The 16054-nt window shown below is 44.0% G+C and overlaps 1 protein-coding gene across 14 annotated transcripts in view; it reads left to right on the top strand.

Annotated features, from left to right (window-relative positions):
• The first annotated feature begins 258 nt into the window (after nucleotides 1-258).
• TRIM67 (tripartite motif containing 67) overlaps nucleotides 259-16054 on the top strand; it is a 35756-nt gene continuing 19960 nt past the window's right edge. For 9 of the 14 annotated variants that reach the window (XM_069008510.1, XM_069008509.1, XM_069008506.1 and 6 more), the window contains exons 1-6: nucleotides 259-389; nucleotides 480-1164; nucleotides 7171-7266; nucleotides 11112-11234; nucleotides 12484-12594; nucleotides 14760-14913. In XM_069008510.1, coding sequence (XP_068864611.1) covers nucleotides 259-389; nucleotides 480-1164; nucleotides 7171-7266; nucleotides 11112-11234; nucleotides 12484-12594; nucleotides 14760-14913 — 1300 coding nt within the window. Of the gene's footprint in view, nucleotides 1165-7170; nucleotides 7267-11111; nucleotides 11235-12483; nucleotides 12595-14759; nucleotides 14920-16054 lie in introns of all 14 variants that reach the window. The other 5 variants (XM_069008511.1, XM_069008508.1, XM_069008505.1 and 2 more) reach the window with 4 other exon arrangements.

The raw sequence follows: 16054 nt of genomic DNA, 5'->3' as shown, positions 1-16054 counted from the left end.
GCAGCCTTTCCCTGGCCCCGAGCAGCCCACGGCCGCCGGGCGGCTCCCCCGGCCCCGGCGCCGGCCCGGCCGTGCGGAGCTGTCTCTCCGCGGCGGGTGCTGAACCGCGCGGCAGCGGCGGCCGGAGCCCTCCCGGCCTCGCCCCGGCGCCCGGAGCGGAGGGAGGCGGCGGAGGGGGCACCGCGGGGGATGGGGGGAGCCGGCGGCGACCCCGCGCCGCCCGCCTGAGGAGCCCGCGCACAAAGCCGCGCCGCGGCCATGGAAGAGGAGCTGAAGTGCCCGGTGTGCGGCTCGCTGTTCCGGGAGCCCATCATCCTGCCCTGCTCGCACAATGTCTGCCTGCCCTGCGCCCGCACCATCGCCGTGCAGACCCCGGAGAGCGAGCAGCACCTGCCGCCCCTGCTCCACTCGCGGGGCCCCGCGCCGCCCGCCGCCGCCGCCGCCGCGCCGGGAGCGACCGCGGGCTCTGCCGCCTGCCTGGACTCGGAGTGCGCGGCGGGGGCCGGCGGCGACCACGCGGACAAGCTGAGCCTGCACAGCGAGACCGACAGCGGCTACGGCTCCTACACCCCCAGCCTGAAGTCCCCCAACGGCGTGCGGGTGCTGCCGCTGGTGCCCGCGCCGCCGGGGGCGGCGGCGGCTCCACGGGGCGCCGGCCCCGCCAGCTCCTCCCTCACCTGCCCGCAGTGCCACCGGAGCGCGTCCCTGGACCAGCGCGGGCTCCGCGGCTTCCAGCGCAACCGGCTGCTGGAGGCCATCGTGCAGCGCTACCAGCAGGGCCGCGCCGCCGCCGCCGCCGCCGCCAAGTGCCAGCTGTGCGACCGCAGCCCGCCCGAGCCGGCCGCCGTGCTGTGCGAGCAGTGCGAGGTGCTGTACTGCGCCGCATGCCAGCTCCGCTGCCACCCGGCCCGCGGGCCCTTCGCCAAGCACCGCCTGGCCCCGCCGCCCGCACACCCGGGCGCCCCCGGCGGCGGCGGGGACGGCGGCGGCGGGAAGGGGGCGGGCGGCGCCCGCAAGCTGCCGACGTGCGCCGAGCACGACCTGGAGAACTACAGCATGTACTGCGTGAGCTGCCGCAGCCCCGTCTGCTACCAGTGCTTGGAGGAGGGCAAGCACAGCAAGCACGACGTGAAGGCCCTGGGAGCCATGTGGAAGCAGCACAAGGTGAGTCCTGACAGCCGGCTGGGAGCTGGGGTGATGCCCAGAGCGGGGGTAATGCCCAGAGCTGGGGTTGGTTCATCCCCAGTGCCCCAACAGTGGGTTGCAGTTTGTGGGACATGAGGTTCTTCATGTCTGTCATCCTCTCAGACTTCCCTCCCTTTGGAACGGTGCTCTGAGGTCTTTGGCCCTTCCTGACTTCCCAATGAGCCTGCAGCCTCTGCTCAGGGTTGGAAAACCCAGACTCCCTCTCATGTTGGCCTCACCTTGACCAGTGAGGCTCAACCAGGTCTCGGGCAGATAGCTGGAATTAGCAAGTCCATCTCACTAACTTGTTTGCCTTCCACAGGGTCCTTGGCCATCCTGTTCTTAGCCTTCCCACCCTCTTGCAGTGGCAGCAGCTACCTGTGAGGAGACAGGATGGTTGTTCCTTCTTTTCACCACCTTCCTTTCATCCAGAACTCAGTGCAAGCTGCCACAACCGTATGTCAGTGAGGGAGAGTGGCCCACAGCCATCCAAATGTTTTAGACAAGAAAGCATGGTACAGATGATTGTGGACATTGGGTCGTCTCCTGGGCCTTAAAGAGGTCTCCTCCCACTCCGTTCTTAAAGAAGCCAGGAGTAATAGCTGGAGGGACTTTCATGACACAAAGATAAATAAGGAATCATAGATGGGGGGACTAGGGACAAGTAAAGCTTTTTCTGATTCACATATTGTCACTGTCTGATTCATGCTTCCCTGCAAGTGATGCTCCCTATACCTCCCTGGATTCCTTTGTGGAGAGGTCAGAGCCATCTGCTTTGCTACACAGGGGTTTAGTGAGGTCTGGTAGAGCTGGCGGGTCACTTGGTTGTGCTTTCCTTGCTAAAAATAAGGCTTTGCAACCATATGAATAAAGAGCAAGACATGGCCTTAGAAGTTGAAAATGTGTATGAAGTTAGTTCTTTCTTGCTGAGAATGATGGAACTTGGAAAAATGATTAGTTAATACATGTGAGTGTACAGAGGGGGCACTTCAATACCTGTGAGCTGAGGACAGTCCTTTGGAGCTTCCTGCTGTTCTGGGGATAAAGGACTCCTCCCACGGCTGTGCAAAGAGCACTTGACCAGCTCTGCTAGATGCCCCTCTTTTTACTCTCTGCTTGCAGTTAGCAGTAAAGAAAGCACAGAGAGAGATCCTTTCAGACACTGCAGGAAAGGTCAAAATCAAGACTGGTGTCATCACCCCTCAGCCATGGAGTGGTTGAGCCCAAGCTAGGCTAAGGTATTTGGCAAGGCAAAAAATTTACTTTCTATTTTAAGATCCAAAAAAGATGTCCCTTGGGGTGATCTGCATTGTTTATCCATCCAAGAAGAAAGACAAACTTCTTCTGTAGGTGTTCCAGTTTGAATGCTCTGCCGGTGTCTCAGCCATCGTTACTCCCTAACATGAAGAATGTTTGTGCAGAGAAGTTCTCTTGGCCCAGAAGCATCAGATTAAACATTTGCAGCTGCTGTTCATATCCCAGTGTCAGAATCCACTTCTGAGCAGAATTGTTTTGATGAGCAGGGTCTGAGTTCACAGTTCAAATGTGACTGATGTTTTGGAGAGCGTGAGAGACAGCTTGTGATGTATTATGTTCTACCTTGAGTTAAAACTGTTTGATGCCTTTTGGAACATTACAGTCCAGTGTAATCAAAGTTCAGAATCAGTGATTTTCTGTTTTTCCTACAGTCAAATACTGAAAAAAACCCTTTTTGCTTGTATTTTTACTGCATTTTTTTCTGTGAGTGTATCACAGAGGTATCACAGAACATTATTTTTCTCTTGATTTGCATATTCAATCAAAGTCAAAATTCTAGCAAAAAGAAACCCTCAAAATTAAGCAGTTTGGAGACTCTAAAATTGTGCTCTTGTGAATATTATATTTTCCAGAAAAGTGTGCTTGGAAGAAAATAAATATAATGGAACTGTACAGCCAGGCAGCCTAAATCATCAGCTCAAGTCATTCAGATAAATTGTTTTGGAATTAGATACTTCTGCTTAGAAATAGTTCTCTGATACAGCAATTTCTACAAGTTTATTACCTGCAGTTACTTTGGCCAAACCATAAATTACTTACATTGACTGGTATGCCAAATGTAATTTAAGGTTTATGTGTTGTCTCCAGATGCTCCAGGCATAGCTGGCACAGGCAGCTGAAAGGTTTGTTCTTAGACCAAGAAGCCTGCCTTGTATTAGCCCTTTGTTTGGCTCCTCCTTTATCTGGGCCTTATGTAGTGACCTAGTGGCAAATTAGAGAGTGCATAACCTTGTCCTGACAGTGCTGCAGACCATGCAAAGAAATGTGAACTTACTCTCAGCTGTGCTGATGACACCAAAGATCTACTAGACTGGTTGGCCCCTGTTAGTGGTGGAGGTTCCCCATTACTTACTGCTGTGTATAAGTTCTCCTAAAGAGAAAGTAAAATTGGTGTTAAATAACAAGGGTCCAATGGCACAAATCTGTGAAAATCCCCTGGTTTAGCTGGACTTTATTATATTCACTTGTCTAAAATGTGCATCTGGACTAGCAGTTCCAGGTCATTAAGTAAAACTCTTAGTCTTCTGTTAAGTTTAGTCCTTTCATGTCTTCTTAGCAAGTACAGTGGTACTGTAATCACATTTAGGTAGGAATTCAGACCTATGAATATGAGGAATGATGGAGGACACATTTCAGCTCTTCCCATTCTAAAGGGTTAACTATATATACATACTGAAATGCTGAAAACACCCACAGCTGGATAGGTCTGTGAAGGGCAGGCAGGCAGGGAGTTGCAAGCAAGCATAGGAATCCACATGCCTGCTTTTACTTCCTGATCTAAAGACTTGTGTTCCCAAAAACATGTGGGCTTTATGAGAATTCAACACCAGGACAAGTTTATCTAATCAATAATCAATCTGCTGCTGAAGAGAGATGGAGGGAAGGCAAGCTAAATGAGCATGAACTGTTTGGTGGAAAAAGGACATGGGCATTATCTGGTTCATTTTCTGAAATCAAAGTAAGCGTTGGTCTTCCCTGCCCGTCTGGGTTTAATTACCCTTGTGATCTCTGTGTTCCTGTAATTGATGGAAATAGAAACTTGATATCCATCTCCAGCCCCCACGTTATTGGTTGCATGACCAGGTATTAAAGATAATGCCAGGTAGAATACCATTTGTCCGGAGTTATTAATTGTCACAGTCAATGGAGCTTTTTACATCTCAGTTTGGCTTGCAATAAATATTTCTGTGGTATGAAAGATTGCTCTGGGTGTACAGGGTGTTTTTTAAGGCTTGGTTGGTTTACTGAGGGCTTAGTCATGTAGCTCCACTTGATTTTAATGAGAAGTGCGTGACTAAATTCCACTGCTTTGCAAGGTATCTTTTACAAATGCTTGGAAAAATAAAGCTATTATCTCTAAGTGGGTTTCACAAATGGAAATCTGGTCTCTATTCGGCTTCATGCTGCAGTCGAGTTAATGCAACCACAGGTTTTAATGAACAGATCAATTTGCTTATGAGCCCTTTAGACAGTGACATGGCTGAGTTTCTGTTGCAGCTCTTTGCAATGGGGGTGTGCCAGGAGCTGGGACTGACTGTGCTGACTGCCATTGGTAGTCATATGCTGTGTACAAGTCGTCTGTGGTGGTTTTCTACAGCTGCTGTGGTGCCCACATACAGCTTTTGTCTCTTCTGATCTGGTGAAATGCACTTTGAGATGATTTGAGAGCTAGGGCAGATGTTGGGAAAGTGGAAGTTTTACTTTTGTCAGGAACAACCATTGGTTTTGATTAGAAAGAAGGGAACCCTTGCCTCCCTGGGACAATTTGGTCAGGACATTCAGTGACAGAGATATAATGCTTTTGCCACCTATTTCTTTCTTGTTTACACCCCAGCTACTTGGTCATATGCTGCTTTCACCTTGTTCTGTATCAGCTTGGCAAACCAAAGGCTCAGATGTGCCTTGCAAGTGGAGCAGAAAGTGATCAAAAAAGATGGGCTTCAAACTTTGGCAGACATGATTAGCCTGTACAGAGCTGACCTCAAGTCCTGATTGATCTGGCAGAAAACTGGGACTCTTTCATGGACCTGGAGTTTGCTTCTGTAACCTCATGTAGTGTTAATATCAAACATCATAATTTCAGGTTTTTGTGCATTTACAAGAGTTTGTGTAGGAAAATAGTAAGGATATTCAAATATTGAGAGGTAGGCACAGTAATGTGTCTTCCCTTTACATTTGTTACAAATGAATTTTGTAAAGCATATTTTCATTTAGAATTTAGCACTAATGTGCTTTCAAAGGGTCATTTTCCAGCCTCTTGTTCCCCAGTCTTACGTACATCCAGGGTTGCTCCATCCCAGGTGCAGAACCCAGCACCTGCCCCTCTTAAACTTCATATGCTTGGTGATTGTCCAGCCCTTAATTTTTCAAGGTCTCTATACAGGGCCTCTCTGCCTTTGAGGGAGTCAACAGCTTCTCCCACTTTAGTGTTGTTGGCAGACTTAATTAGCATAACTTTGTGTCCTGCATCCAAGTCATTTTTGAAGGTGTTGAAGAGCACTGGCCCTAGAATAGAACCCTGTGGATCCCTACTAGTGACAGGTCACCAATCTGATGTCACCTCATTTACCCTTTGTGCCCAGCTCATGAGCCAGTTGCTCACCCATCTCATGACATGTTTATCCAGCTGTGTGCTGGACATTTAGTCCAGAAGGATCCTGTGAGTGTCCGTATTGAAAGCATTACTAAAATCCAAAGAGATGACTTGCCTTGATCACTTACGTGGGTTACCTTGTCACAGAAGGAAATCAAGTTTGACAAGTAGAACTTTCCCCTTGTGAAGCCATGCTGACTGTGACTGGTGACTGCCTTGTCCTTCAGGTATTTATCAGTAAGTCCCAGAATAATCTCCATAATTTTACCAGGCACTGAAGTGAGACCAACAAGCCTGTAGTTTCCAGGGTTTGCAGCAGAATGGATATAGCCTTTGTGTGTAGGTTTATGCCTTTCCTGAAAACTGGGGTGATGTTTGCCAGCTTCCAGTTGACATCTCCTGATTCCCAAGACCATTCAAAAATAATTGAGAGAGGTCTCGCAATGACATCAGCCAGTTCTTTGAGTACACTTGGTGAACCCTGTTGGGACTCGAAGACTTACAGGGATCCATCTGGAGCAGCAAATCCTGCACAAATTTGGGATTGACTGGGAGTTTATCATTCTCACAGTCATGGTCCTCCAGCTCAGGGCACTGAGACCCCCAGAACCCATCACTGGGTCTGCCAGGGGCAAAAGCATTGTTTGCTTCCTGTCCTTGAAGCTCATCAACAAGCCGGTGGTTCAGCTTAGAGATCTCAGGTGTCAGCTGAGGAAAGAAGGTTAGGCCTTCAGTGTGGACTTGAGAAAGACATACTCTATGTGTCTTACCAGTCAAAAGTTAGAGGAAGGGTTTTTTCCAACTTTTCTGGAAACATTCACCCATTTGTTGAGTTGGAGCATGGGAAACTGGCGCCTCAAAGGGACATTACTATGAGGTCTGAGAAGGCAGATTTGTCTTTAAAATCCTAGTGTATCAGGTTTGGTAGGATCTACCAAATTTATAAAAATTTCAGACTTGGATAAAAAAAAGTGTCATTTTGGAAAGCACTTGGGGATTTTTCAGCATGACAGATGCTACTGTGTAAGTGTAAGACTATTACCTCCTTATACATGTGGGTAGCTGTCTTATAAAAAGGTATTTTGACTTACCAAGTTGCTGCAATAAAGTGGAACAGGCAGACACAATACTTGACTGCCCACACATGCATATTTCACCCTCATTAATTCTTACTACAGTAAAAATCTTAACTATTCATTTTCTAGTACAAACACTTTGTGGAATTAAGAATACATGCAACAATAAGTAAGCCTTTTAGCACATTATTAATCATCAAATCCAAGGATTAGTAAGAAACACATTTGCATTTTATCACTAACTTTTTCTTTTTTCTCCTCCTTTTTTCTCCCTTGCAGGCACAGCTGTCTCAGGCTTTAAATGGTGTTTCAGATAAAGCGAAAGAAGCTAAAGAATTTTTGGTTCAGCTGAAAAATTTATTGCAGCAGATCCAGGTAACTGTAGAATATTATCTGTTTTGATAATACAGTAATCAGTAGAATTGAGTAAATAATTTATTTGATGACTTTGTCTCCTGTGCTATTCTCATCTTTGCCTTTCCTGGAATCATCTGACCTTTCTTGAACGGATTCGCTAGGTAAAATTATTCATCAAATAATGTCTGCAAGCCCATCTTAGTTTCTAGATTGTTTGCTGTTTATTGCAAAAAGCTGATACTCAATACTAGACATCTGAGCTGTGTTGATTAGTGTTTGATTGAATCCATTAGTCATGCTTCTGGGCTCCTCCCTGACTGCAATTGCTTGAATTCGGCACTTAGGATAAGTTCTCATTTTAACACATTCAAAATTTACTGCTAGCTTTTCATGTTACATTTCCTTAAAATGTACTAATATCTGCACAAAATCCAGTCAACCTGCCTATTAGAGTACTTGTAGGAATGTCCTACACATACTCAAAATACAGGAATATTCTACTAAAAAAATCCCGTAACTGCTGCTAAATCAATGTGTTGTTTATTGGAGCATAAGTTATTTTCATGCCTGTAATTGTCCAGATTTAGTAGTCAGAAAAAGGGCTCATGGTGAGTGCAGTAATTGAGGGCACAAAACCCAAAATGGAACAAGTCCTATTTACAATCAAATTTAGACTCATCAGTGCTGGAGGTCCCATGATCCTCAAGGTCCTTCTCGCCCTGCAGAGTGTACCTGGAAATGTGCTACTGTAGTATGAGCTGTGCAGTGCCCAGGAGGGGACAATTGTTTTCTGCTGCAGCAATGCTCTACAGTGATGGGACATAACATCCTCTGCTCTTCAATAGCCCACTCTGCTGCTTGCTCATCTTTCATCAACAAGTCCTGTGCTTGCTAGTAGCAGAAAACCAAAGCAGAAGTTCAAAAAGTTTATAATTTAATCATTAAAGTATTCTACTTAAAACCCCAGAGAATGAATTCATACCACAAGAGCTGCCCAAGCTCTTGGGTTGCCTCAGGGCAGCCTAACTACTCACCCTCACAGTCTTCCAGGCCATGGTGCGGAGGGAACAAACCAAAACTGAGAAACTGGTAAAATTAAAGGACATTTAACTGAAAGAAACTTGTGCAAAGGCACTGACTGGCACCTGTAATGTGCTGTATTTTGGCTATAGCGTGAGGTTTCTCTCAGCTGACTTACCCATTTAGCAGTTATGTAGCGCAGCTAGTCTACTCAGACGTCTTTCGCTGTTCAAGGAGAAAAGACAGGCACATCTAGAGAGCACTTCTTCCTGTAGGTATCAACAGCTGTTTTAGGATGGGATAACCCATCCAAAACAGCAGTCTATCACCAATCTTTCTTGAGTCATCTAGCTCCATTAAAAATGTATTTTTCCCTCCTGAAACCTAGAAGTGGCCTATTATGACTATTTATGACTATGCTGTAAAATCCTTTAATGTGTTTCAATAAAATCACTGCCAAATTGCTCTGCATAAGGGAGCTGCTACAGTTAGATCAAAAGACCAAGCCATTTATTTGATGCTGCTCATTGCTTAAAATGCTAGAGGAGAGCTCAGAAGAGGAAATTATATCCAGCAGTACCCTCCAACATTTAGCCAAGTCTGGGCACAAAGCTGAATCTGACCCTCACATATTGAGCTAGTCTTCATCCTGAGCCTGAGTGAAACATCGAATTTCAGCAAACCCAAACAGCAGGACTAATCAGCTGCATATGTATTCCTAAGTAAAACAAGGCTGGGGCATGGCTCCAAGATGATCACCCACATGCTTTAACCCTTAAGGAGCTCCCTGGAATGTTTTTCTCCTGTGACAAATTGCACTCTTCTCATGTGATGATCGAGCAGCCTTTGGTGATAGCACATACCAGGGAATGCTCCTGGTAGTCAGGTTTGGTACAGCCACACTCTTCGAGGGGAAACGGTTTAGATGTGTCATGAGCCAATCTGCCTTTTGACATTTGGACCAGTAAACAGTTCTTGTACTGTTATTTTGGGGGGGAACAGATGTAGCCTTTCTGCATAGGTTTATAGCAGACCCACATATCTCAGAGCAGGTTATTTCCAGTAGAAATCTTATGACGGTTGCCACACTCACATATGGACATTTACCCCTCAGCAAAAATGCTTTTTAATAATACTTTTACACAAAGGGGCAAGCAATTTGTACATTTTATTATCCTGTCTCAATGCACAGCAGACCACACTCTTTATCTCCTCTCTGAGTTTGGCAGAGCTACCAGGAACCGTGCTTTTATCTTACCCGGGGCAGTTTGCAAATTCATAATCTGCTTTTCTTTTCCCTCCTTTGCAGATCTGTTGTTTCCCCCTCTTTTTTCCTTCCTTTTTCTTCTCTGAGGTCACTTTTGTATCTCTTGGTCTTTTCTTTTCAGATACTGCCTGTTCCTCATTGCTCCTGTTGCTTCCTTGCTTCTCCTTGTTGCTGTCATGATCTGATTTTCACATTTTCCCATCTGCTGTAACAATTTCATACTTTCTCACTTGAAGGAGGCATATCGCCAAACACCCCGTTTGATGTGTGAACAGAAAATGAGGAGAGAAATGATGCACTACAGCCATCGACTGATTCAGGCTCTGTGCACAAACCAGCACTTCAAGAGTAACGGGATGGAAATGGGCTTAAGGGGGAGCTGGGTGAGATATAAGCCGAGGAGGGAAGAGATGCAAACAGGAAGAGTCTAAGACAAACCTGTGAGCAGGAACTGAGCTGTCTGGTGTCTCCCCACCACCAGATAAACCCCTGCCCACATCTTGCTGACAGGTCTAGGACTGCAGTGGAGGCCTCTCTGGGAACACTGACCCTGCATCCATCAGCTGGAGAATGGGATGTGCCGGTCACAGTGAGGGAAGGGAGTACAGTGCTGAAAATTTTGAACTCCAAATAAAGAAGACAAAGCAAATGAGTAGAAAAGAAGAGAAAAACAAAAGAGCTAAGAGATAGTAATTAGTTAGGGGAGTACAATGGCTTAGCAAAGAGGTGCTTCTTCTTCAATACGTTTAAAATCTCACATTTAATGATGCTTTTTTTTTTTTAATTGGGGCATGTGGGAGGAAAACTGATAGCACACATAAGTGTCTACTTGGAAGAGGAGGTTGAAAGCTTTCTCCTTCTAGTCTCATGAGCAGAGGAGGTGAGGGAGAGTCTTCCTCTGAATGGGTCCTACGGCAGCAGTTCCAGGGATTTATGTAATGCTAAATTGTATCCAGACCTTAGTAAAGGCTCACTGTTGTCTACCTCATGCTGGTTTCTGCCTAGCAAAGAATTTTACCATAATGTGAATAGAAACTTGCCTTTTTTTTTAAAAGCTAATCAAGTACATAGCTCCACTGCCAAGTGCTAGCTATTTTAAAAAAAGTACTCGAAGCAACATACAAACCTTAGGGCTTTGTACCTCATTAATTTCCTTGTAATAAGGCAGTAGACCAGATTCTGCTCCATAATTCTGGTCTAATTGATGTGGTATAGAGCCAGTGATTTCAAAGTTGCTACAGTGGGATAATTAAAACAGATTGGAGCAGAATCCTCTTATGTATGTATGCACTATGTATGTTACATTTAGCATTTACATTATGTTGTACTACATCTGTTGTCCAGAAAGTGCCAGTAAATCAAAGTTGTGAATAAGACCATTTGTGGCACGTCATTTTACTGTTTCATTTTATATCATGCAGCTATTACTGGTACAGCTGTAATGAAACCAGAAAGGCAGCAAAAATGCTGAGGGTCTTGGAAGGAAAGCTTTTCTGAATAGAAAAGCAGGTATGAGCAATAGCTTAAGATGCAAACTATGCTTTCTTTGATGAGTATGACTCTCACCTTGTTCTAGGAGAACGGGTTGGATTACGAAGCCTGTCTTGTTGCTCAGTGCGATGCCTTGGTTGACGCGTTAACCCGGCAAAAGGCAAAACTGCTCACAAAGGTCACCAAGGAACGGGAGCACAAGCTGAAGGTGAGCGCTTCTCTCATCAGCTCAGCACAGCTGCTGATAGATACCTGGTGTGTTTTGTCAAGTTCCCCAACCCTTTACACCATGAAATTTCCTAGTAACCAAATTCTAAAGTCCTTTAGCAGGTTCCAGTTCAGCAGTTTAGTGAACTATGCCTACACACTTTAAATGATGGATATACTTCAGCAGTTTATTGAATCAGGCCATCAATCTTTATTTATCTGATGGTTTGGGCCTATCTTTTGAGAGGTGCTTATCAGTGAAACCTGTGTATGGTTTGGATTTTGGGACCTTCTGCCCAAGTAAACAGTTGTGATTTTGATATCTCTTCAAATTTTTAAATTCAAGTAAGCCACCTCCAGAAATGCATGAGCTACTCAAAATATATTAATGAAATGCAGTAAAAGGAGATGGCAAGAAGAAATCTAAAATGGTTGAACGAAGTGGCAGTCAAGAAATACTTAAATAGACACATTTCTTAAAATGCTGAACTTCATGTGATTTTGAGGTACTATAGTGCCATTCACATTAAAAGTATCTAAGACAGAAGGAAAATTTGAAGTGGATTATCTAACATAATCAGTTAACAGAATCTACCTGAGATCAATATTTAGCTTGCTTAACAAGAACCAACACTTAGGACATAACTGCTGACAGCACAGCAAACCCTGCAGTTTACTGCTGTCACAAGTTGTCCCGCAGAACACAGTGCTGTTAGACCTAGTCCACAGCCATGTGGCAGCAGAATCAAGGCTAAAATCTGGAAAAATGGGATGCAGCTCTTTTATTTCGTAATCCTGGCAATGTGTTCTTTAGCAGAGCGGGTTCAATGATAAATTGTGAAGAGAATGTTAGAGTGTGATCTGCAAGAAACCACTCCAGGAGTTTGCCTCTAAAGTGAAGGACTTTTTAAAAGCTCAGATGTTAGTTAAAGTGGGACTGAAAATGTGAACACTGCAAATGCAGAAACATGTTCTGTGCCCTTTCTGCCCCAAGCAAGCCTAATCTTTAGCAATTAATCTGCTCTGAAAATTGAGATTCCCCATGCACAACAGTTTGCCAAGCTAATTATCGGTATTTACAATACAGAGCAAGAGAGTGAAGCTGATGGAGATATGGCAATGGCCATATGGCGGCTAAATTAAGCATGGATTTAACACACTCTTCCATTCCTTGTCTCTTCTAAAATAATTTTATGCAATTCACTGCAAGATGAGGCAGCCGTAGAACTGTACTGATGTTTGTTTTCCAGGTTGTTTGGGACCAAATAAATCACTGTACGCTGAAGCTACGCCAGTCAACAGGGCTTATGGAATACTGCCTGGAAGTTATCAAAGAAAATGATCCCTCTGGGTTTTTACAGGTATTTTTCTTCCTAATGTTCTGGGGGGGAAAAAAGGAAAATATGTTAAAGCTAAGTCTAAAAATGTGTAGCTTTGTTAATTAGCCCCTTCCACCTCCAAGGCAGGTTCACCTTAACTCCTATAAACACTGTCTAAAAACTCAGAGAGCCTGAGTGTCCCAGCAAAGAGATGGCTTTAACAGCTGCACCCTGTCTGAGGTGGGGACTTAGTGGTCACACCACTTGCCTAACTCCTGATGTCTTTCCTCTTGCCAGCCTTTCCTTCTAGGCTGAAAGAAAGACGCTATGCAGTTAATGATAGCTTTTTGCAGAATATTATTTTATTCTCGTCTGAGAAACCCAACACAGGGCCCCACAGAGCTCTCTGATCAATGTGGAGAGGTCAGTGACTCAGCAGAGTAGTACTTCTCCCCCTTGTGCTCCTCCCCTTTGCTTTCCCATTGAAAGAGTCCTTTCAACATCTCCCCTGTAAGGAAATCTACTTTGAAGTGGCTTGCTTGTAGCTTTGCTTCACTGAGATTGTTGCATCTCATGTGGCTTCAAGACCTGTTGTAGCTCCAGGTACCTTTTCTTTGCAAAATATGGCCTAGGCAATAACTGCCTTAATTTGCAGGATACTGTTTCTTAGGTGCAAACAGCAAAAGTGTCTATTGATGAGACAAAACAATTACAGTGTTATTTTCCCATAAATTATTTTGCTTAATTTATTCTAATATGTTTATTAATTATTTTATTTTGCCCTATTATTTTTGTTGCCTTATTAATTGCCTAAGAAGAAAGGCACATCAAACAAAATTGCCTATACACATGAATGCATGAGTGTTGTGGATCTGTGAGAGCATCCCTAAAAAACAGGATGAGAATTAGCCAATTTAAACCTATTAGCACTCCAGACTGGTTGTTACTGTCATGTCTAGTCTCAAGCAAGAGAGGGGAATGTGGGGTGTAGATTAGTCTTATGATTACACAGATTTTAACAGGCTGTTGGTTGGACACTACAGGACAAATGAAACCTTTAGGTCTTACCTACATGCTATCTAGATATATGCTTTATTTTCTTTTAAGCATACTTCCCCTGTAACTTTTGGGGCTTTGTTCTTTGCTGCCCCCCTTTATAAAAAAACCCAAACCATTTTTTATTTTATTTTTACTGGTTTATCTAATGATGCTTTCAAGACAGCCAGCAGATGCTCAGTCACTACATTACTTTGAGCAACTACTCCTGCAGCCAGGATATTGAGACACGGCCAAGGGATCCAGCATCCCAGTAAGTGACTCCAAGGTTGCAGGAGGCTATGGGGTGCTCCTCCACTTACAGCACAGAATGATTAGGAGCTGTTGATGCAGGGGCTCAGACAGGAGTGTCCTCAGTAAAAGTAATGAGGAAAAGTACCTGAATTCCTGCAACAAAAGAAAACTCTCTGATATACCCAGAAAAAAATTCTACTCCGTGTGACTTACAGGAAGTTCACCATGAGGGACTCCAGATATCCAAATGGCAGCTTCACTGAACTCAAGGACAGTTGAGTTCATTGATTTCCACAGAGCCAGGATTTCACTTCCAGAAGTGTCTGTTGTGATCATTTTAGTTTGACTTTTGGCCTAATTGTCTGCGGGCTGAGTAAGAGCAAAGCTTTAAAAATTAAATTCAGTTTTAATGTAATGGTAGAAAATCCATCATATACTTTGAAAATCTATCTGACAATTTACCACCCTCACTGTGAGTAATATATACCTTCCTTACCATTTGATTTTTTTAATCCTTTAGCTTTCATCCACTGAATCATCTCTGCTGAATGGAGACACTCTAACATTTAAGCTTCTCTTTGTGCAACTTCTTTTTAAACAGGAGAGCAAAAGTAGACTGTGCAGATCAGAGAACAGAGTACAGAATTATATGTGGCATTCAAAGGCATGACACACAACATAATCTTAACAGGCTTTATAAATGCAGTTTTTACTTTCCTAGCCTAAGATGAGATTTATTTTGAAAAGACAAGATGAAAGGATGCAACATAAATGGACCTCACCCCAAAACAACCAGATCCCACCTCGTCTGTTGTGCTGTCTTAATCCTGTTTCCTTTGTGCTGTGTTACACAGGCGTTCTGTCATTTTTAATGTGTGCATCTGCCATTTCATTAGAAACTTGATACTCTCTTTCAGATTTCGGATGCTTTAATCAAGCGTGTTCAGGTGTCTCAGGAACAGTGGGTCAAAGGAGCCTTGGAGCCAAAAGTGTCTGCTGAGTTTGACTTGACTCTGGATAGTGAACCTTTACTGCAGTCAATTCACCAGCTGGATTTTATTCAGATGAAATGTAGGGGTGAGCTTTTATAATTTTCCTTTTTCTGTTTTTCATGCATGTGTTGAAACAGTGCTGGGAGGTGTGAGGACACCAAAGGAGGAAAGAGGAATGACTTGAATTTGCTGGATAGTTTTAAAAGGTTTTCAGGCAAATTCAGATTACTGGATGTTTCCTGGAAAGGTGTGCTCCCCTCACATGTAGTGAGCTGAACAAGCTCAGATAGAAATACCAGATGCACTTAAAGATTGTAAAGATAAATTCTTCAGAGTAGGGCTTTGAAGATTAGTAAGACATAAGCTGCATGAAACTCCCTGCCATTTTGTAGCATTCCTAGATTTGACATGGTTAATTCAAGATACCAATTACCCCTCTGTTGTCAGAATCGGCTGAAGTAGAAAATAAATATTACTTACACACACACACACACGCTTGAATAGGGGAAAAAACCCCCAGCCTTTGACCTTTGACTTGTATCTGGACTGTGCTGCAGACAGTGCCCATCTTAATAAAAAAATCATGAGGAAGAGATTCACAAGGGGAAAGTAGTTCCATAGTTATACCATTCCATGGTTGCAGGTATCTGGATAGTTCTGATGGACAAGCTAAAGGGAAATGAGGTTAAAAAATGTATCTAAAAGAAAAAGCTGATGAACAGGAGATGCCATTGACATTAAAAAAAAAAAGGAATATGAACATCATGAGCTTCTAATGGGGTTAGTTTATATGGAGCAGGATGAGAACTGCATCAGAATTAGATAGATCCATAGAACAGTTGGATTTGAAAGCCATTGTGGTCCCTGGGAATGATGCCATTAACTTCCCTCAGTGGTGATTCAAGCTTTAATTATACATGTGGGTGACAGGATAGAGGCTGCCAGAAGTCAGTGAATGAGTTAAGGGTATTTGTGTAGTGATGTCAGATGTGCTTTTTTTTGTTCTGAGCAAGCATAAGGAATTTTATTGAGTTTATGTGTTTGCTCTGGGCCTAATTCTGCATCTAAGACACCCAAGATGAAGTAATTAGGGTGGATAATTTGGCAGATATGTGGAGAAACAATGTACAAACAGTTAAAGGCCAGAATCTGCTCACCAAGAATGGTTTGTATCTTGGCATAAGCAGGCTGTGTTAAAGTTATTCAGTAAACATCTGTGA

The sequence above is a fragment of the Aphelocoma coerulescens genome, chromosome 3 (assembly GCF_041296385.1).
Source record: "Aphelocoma coerulescens isolate FSJ_1873_10779 chromosome 3, UR_Acoe_1.0, whole genome shotgun sequence".
Classification (NCBI taxonomy): domain Eukaryota; kingdom Metazoa; phylum Chordata; class Aves; order Passeriformes; family Corvidae; genus Aphelocoma; species Aphelocoma coerulescens.
The sequence above is the reverse complement of the archived record's forward strand: the minus strand, read 5'-3'. Positions and strand labels throughout refer to the sequence as shown.